The sequence below is a fragment of the Diorhabda carinulata genome, chromosome 10 (assembly GCF_026250575.1).
Source record: "Diorhabda carinulata isolate Delta chromosome 10, icDioCari1.1, whole genome shotgun sequence".
NCBI lineage: Eukaryota > Metazoa > Arthropoda > Insecta > Coleoptera > Chrysomelidae > Diorhabda > Diorhabda carinulata.
In genome coordinates this window covers 16,666,818-16,672,817 of record NC_079469.1, presented here as the reverse complement: position 1 = coordinate 16,672,817, position 6,000 = coordinate 16,666,818, and the positions used below count along the sequence as shown (strand labels likewise).

The window sequence follows — 6,000 nt, the reverse complement described above, 5'->3', positions numbered from 1 at the left end:
GTTGCAACCCCTTTACAAACCAAACATTAAATTGATAGATAGGAGCCCTTTATAGTATACCGGATTGACCACATTTTTTGAAGAAATGGTAATAATTAGGGTTTACAATAAATTTTAGCAATTTTCTTATAAATTTAACGTATAGGAAATACTAAAAAAATTTACACGAAGATAAATTATAGTGTGATACATTCGAAAAAAGAAATGAGAATTTCAATTTTGGGCTCACTTTGTATATAAAATAACAAATAATTACAATTTAATTGACTACGATGATATGCCATTTTATTAAGAAAGTCAGTTAAATTCTTTTTCTTAAATTACAATAACTTACAGAGGGTTCTTTTATTTACCTACCTCTCATATAAATTTGTACACAACTCTCAAAGTACTCAAAAAATTTTAATCTCATTTTCAAAAAATTATGTTTAAAGCGTCAAGATAATTTCAAAATATGGACCTCAAATACAACTAATAAAAAAATGTTTTTGATACGTATTAAAACGTCCCCCTAATACTCAACTTTTTAACAAAATTGGCGCACCCTGTATATCAATATAATTTTATAGTGGAAACAAAGAGAACTAAACATTTAACAAACAATGTTTCCTAATGAAATTAATACTCAAAATTTATGGAACCGAGCTATTCAATAAGAGATGTCACTATTGGGCATTCGACCTTCAACCACTATTCGAAGAGTATGGGATTCAATTTTTTAGAAGTTTCCATTCATATTTCCGTGATGGTGGACACATTATTCTATAAAAATTTGTTTCTTCACTCTAACACAACTTTGGTCTTAATAAAAAAATAAATTGGTGTGAAAATAACGGACGCCATCTTCCTTTCAGCTTTGTAAATAGGTGACAAAAAGTCAAGAGCTGAGACATACGAAATAGTAGAAACTAATATTGAAATGAGTTCAGTATGAGCTTCTGTACATAGATAGCGCTGCTAGTACTAAATATCTAAACCAAATTCAGGTTTTGTAAATAGAATGTGACGCAATTTGCTAATTTATGTCCCGAGTAAATACTATTGATTTCGTTACTCGGTTAAATAGATACGTAGAAGGAAGTCACCACAGAAATTTCCATATCTCAATTTTTTGAACTTTTTTTTATTTGAAGAACTTCAAATACAAAATTTTTAAAAATAAACCTTCAAAAGTTAAGGGTATGAAAGCTGCAAAGCAAACTTTGGTATTCCAAAAGCATAATACGAATAACCGTCCTAGTCTTCAAATCTAGCATCTTTTGAATTTATAAAATAATTTCATTTATCATCCTACTGTTTAAAATAAATGAAAAATTCGTCGCACTTTTGCACACCGAAAGGAAATTTCCAAGAAAAATTAAACAAGAGAAATTTCAATAATTTCATAATTTCGTCCCCATTATTTTTTGACAATAAGTACAATATAAACATCATCATCATAGAAAAAGACAAACTTTTTCAGTACACACTGTTAGAATATATGGAACGCAACCAATTTTTATTTAACTGTCAAATGTTGTTAATGCAAGTTGACGTCTGTCAATAGATCTAATCAATCTTGCTCTTTTATGTGTAAGACTGAAATTACAATAAATTGTTTGTACTGAAAATCATATCAGTTATTATTTTCAAACCACGTAATTTTCCTTTATGGTAGCAGAGCATGGTTCTGTGGAAATAACAGAAGACTGAAGGAAGTGATTATACAACTGTTAAAATTAAGTTAAGTAATTTGGAAGTTATAAAACTTCATCTTCAAAATGGGTTCAAATTTGTTTAATTTGGAAAAACTAGTCGGAAGAGAAAATTTTACCACTTGGAAATTCTCTATGAAAACATATTTACAGCATGAGGATTTGTGGTGTTGTATCGAACCGTCTGATAACAAATCAATGGAAGCAAGTAAGGATGTAAAGGCCAAAGCCAAGTTGATTCTACTTCTGGACCCTTAAAATTAAGTTCATGTTAAAGATTGTTTAACTGAAAAAGAGGTATGGGAATGTTTATAACAAGCTTTTGATGATAAAGGGCTCACGCGAAGAGTTAGCTTACTAAAAGACTTGATAAATACCACATTGGAATCTAGTAATAGTGTTGAAGAATATGTGAGCAAGATCATGAATACTGCTCACAAGCTAGGTAACATTGATTTTGACGTAAACGATGAATGGCTTGGTACTTTGATGCTGGCAGGCTTACCAGATGAATACAAGCCCATGATTATGTAGCTTGAAAGCTCGGGCATTAAAATAAGTGTTGATTCAGTTAAGTCTAAGTTAATACAATAAATTAGTACATCAAAGTCAACAGTCTTTTATACAAATTATAAGAAATCCAGAAGTAATACTCAGCAAGTTAAAAACAGAGGACCAAAATGCTATAATTGCAATAAATATGGTCATTTTGCTAAACTATGTAAACAACCAAAGAAGTTAGCAAATAAAGGAGAAGGTTCAAGTTTTGTAGCTGCTTTCCCATAACTGTTAAACAAAATGTGAGTGATAAATGGCTAATAGACTCAGGAGCATCTTTGCACATGACTTGCAGAGATGACTGGTTGTATAATGTCACTGAGCCAACTGTGAAAAGTGTTATTGTGGCAAACAGAGAGCCATTAACTGTAAAAGGAGTTGGATGTGTGGACATTCAAATAAATCAGAACGATAAAATACAAGTTAAAAATATACTGTTTGTTCCTGGTTTAGCTGCCAATCTCCTTTCAGTCAGCACAATCGTGAAGAAAGGGCATAATGTTATATTTTATGACAAGGGATGTGACATTCAGAATGCTAAAGGAGAGGTTATCTGTAATGCAGTATTAAAAAATAACCTATACGTTATGAACATAAGTGGAGAAGAGGTTCATCTGACTTCAAGTGCTGTGAATTCTAATGATACTTATCTGTGGCATCTGCGAATGGGACACTTGAATTTTTCAGATATTAAGAAACTGCCAAATTGTGTTGAAGGTGTGTCTTTGATTTACAAAGGTAATGTGATCACATGTATTCATTGTTGCGAGGGAAAACATGTTCGGTTGCCATTTAAAAATGTATGTTCAAGAGCAGTAAGACCACTTGTACTAATACATTCTGATTTATGTGGCCCTATGGAAAATATGGCTTGGCAGAACAAATGAATAGAACATTAGTGGAGCGAGCAAGGTGTATGTTGTTTTATGCCAACCTGGAGAAGAAACTATGGGCTGAAGCTTTGGCAACTGCTGCGTATATTGTAAATAGATCTCCTACAAAGGTTTTGGAAGGTTAAACTTCTTATGTACTGTGGAAAGGTAAAAAACCCAATTTATCTCATTTAAAGATTTTTGGTTCTGTTGCTATGGTACATGTACCAAAAGAAAAGCGTCAAAAATGGGATAAAAAATTTGAGAAAATGTTGATGGTAGGTTATTGTGAAAATTCCAAATGATATTGATTAATAAATCCTTTAACACATAAAGTAGTCAAAAGTAGAAACATAACTTTTATTGAGAAGTATACTGAAGATAATAATATACTTATACCTTCCAATGTTGAAGTTGCAGACATGGAGGGCCGGTCAGCCAGTAATAGCACTGCTCCTACCAGTACTGGGATGTCATCTGATATTCAAAATCAGGAAATACACACTGAGAAGTCATCAAGTAAGGAATTGAATGAACCTATAAGTAGAAGCGAAGACTCACTTGGAAAGTTTTCTATGAAACAGAAAACTCAATTATTAGTTTAGTAACAACCCTTTAGCTAATTATGTATTGAGTATCTATCAATCAAAAAAAATATGTGAAAAACGATTAGATTAAGTTTGTTTTATTAAAAGATCCCCAGTTTAATGCTCTTGAAATATCAAAGTTCCAAAAGAATGGCCGCATATTACCGATATATAAAAGAAAATAGTTTTCACTCCATAATCTGAGACCAAACGACAAGAAATATTTTAGGTAGTAAATTTAAAATCAAATTAATAAGACAAAAAATCACTCACCATTTCACAAATGAGGAGATGACCATCTTGGTAGTTAAGAATGTTCCGGGTATCCATAATTTTCACAACACAATATTGTATTAAAACACGAAAAATTCTTTAATTCTTTATCCGATTATTGTAAACACGCCACGAATACTAACATCAATCCGTTTTACGAAAATTTTAAAATAAAAACTATTTTCTATCGATATACTGAAAATTTCAAAAGTTTCCAATAAAAATTTTCAACATTAGTCACATTTTTAAAATTAGAAATCGAAAGATTTTTTTGTCGTTATTAAACAGATCCGGTATCTTTGTATTTTATTTATCTAATAATAACTATTTTGTACTACAATCTAAATAAGGTATGTTAATATTAATATCTATATATATTTTTATATGAAAAACACTTTACAGTTGAAAAGATTTGGCGTGAACAATAATTGCGTCGACCTACAAAGATGGCCGACATGCTGTCCAGACAGACAAGGATAAACGAACTTTTTGATGCTATATTTTAGATTATCGTTTGTTTAATGTTTATAAGTAAATGAATTATCACACAATTTCAAATTATCTGAAGAAAATGCTTAATTTTAATTACTTTGAAAATATTAAAAAAAAATAATAAAACCTTAGCTTTCCATAAAATGTAATACACTGAAATTTTCCTGTAAACTATAATTGGACAAATCTCGTTAATTTTTACATAAAGAGAATTATATCTTACCTATATCAATAAGAAAATAGTTTTCACTTCACAATCGAAAACAAAATTACACGAGGATTTAGGAATAGAAAATTTAGCATCAAATATGTCTGCCCGAATTTGTAATACTGTCAAAGTTTCATTATTCAAATAATTAAATGCATTGTTTAAAGCTTGTGACTTCAACATTCACAGTGCGCAAGTCAAAAACAAGTCTAGACATTCGCAAAGAATTCGAAAGGAGTCAATGAACTGAGAAGATGTAAAGTTTGATTTATTAAATAATAAGTAATTAAATATTACATATTTTGTTATATAATTTCCATATTGAATAAAATAGTGTTTTCAAAGATAAAATTAATAAAGCAATATAAAGCAAGATATATTTTTAATAATATTTCTAAGAAAATTTTAAATAATTAGTGATAATAGATATAATACATACAATAAAATATGCCATAGATTTATTAAGTATAGGTTGTGGACAGTAATTTCCTTTTGGGAATCTGTATACTTTTAATGTTTAATGTTTTACGACATAACTACGACAGGTACATGAAAATTTTTATATTAATTAAGAATTGTAGAATTTGAAACAATGTTACTGAAATTTATTCCAAGTTCCAAAAAATTAGCTGCATATGTATAAAGTACAAAACAAATCATTTTTGTTATCTTGATATCGAGAATTCTGTGATTTTAAAACTTCCCATAATGTAGGGTGGTCCTCATCCCGAAATTAGACAAACGATATCAAAAAATATTCTATTAAACGTTATTTTTCTCATGAATATCAAAAATAAATTCGAAATGTGGAGTAATTAAGAAATTATGTAAAGTAAATAAAAAATTCTTCAAACGAAGACAAAGGCAAGTAAGAAGGACCAGAACGTGTAATTTTTCAGAGTTTCCAGTAATAAACCCTCAATATATATTGTATTATTTTAATTAATTATCGAGAATACTGGAAATTTCTCATAGTGTAAGGTGGTCCTTAACTCCAAATTAAATAAAACAATGAGGGAGAATCGTAGTGAACGCCATATCTACGTTTTTGAATTAGTAATTTTATTATTGATTACAGGTAGGCGTATGAAAATGTTTATTAATTGAAGAACGTAGAATTTAAAACAATGTTATTAAGATTTATTTCAAGTTCCAAAAAATTACTGCATAAGTATAAAGTGCAAAACAAAATATTTTTGTTATCTTGATATCGAGAATTCTGTGATTTTAATATTTTCAGTTCATATAGTGTAGGGTGGTCCTCATCTCCAAATATATTTCCTATGAATATCAAAAATAAATTCGAAATGAGAAGT

At 29.4% G+C, this 6,000-nt stretch overlaps 1 protein-coding gene across 1 annotated transcript; it reads left to right on the top strand.

Moving 5' to 3' along the window:
• The first annotated feature begins 1,550 nt into the window (after positions 1–1,550).
• On the top strand, positions 1,551–3,860 carry LOC130898869 (uncharacterized). Its single transcript, XM_057808447.1, has 2 exons — positions 1,551–2,969; positions 3,539–3,860. The coding sequence occupies exons 1-2, from the start codon at positions 2,537–2,539 to the stop codon at positions 3,727–3,729; spliced, it is 624 nt and encodes a 207-aa protein (XP_057664430.1). The 5' UTR covers positions 1,551–2,536; the 3' UTR covers positions 3,730–3,860.
• The last annotated feature ends 2,140 nt before the right edge of the window (positions 3,861–6,000 follow it).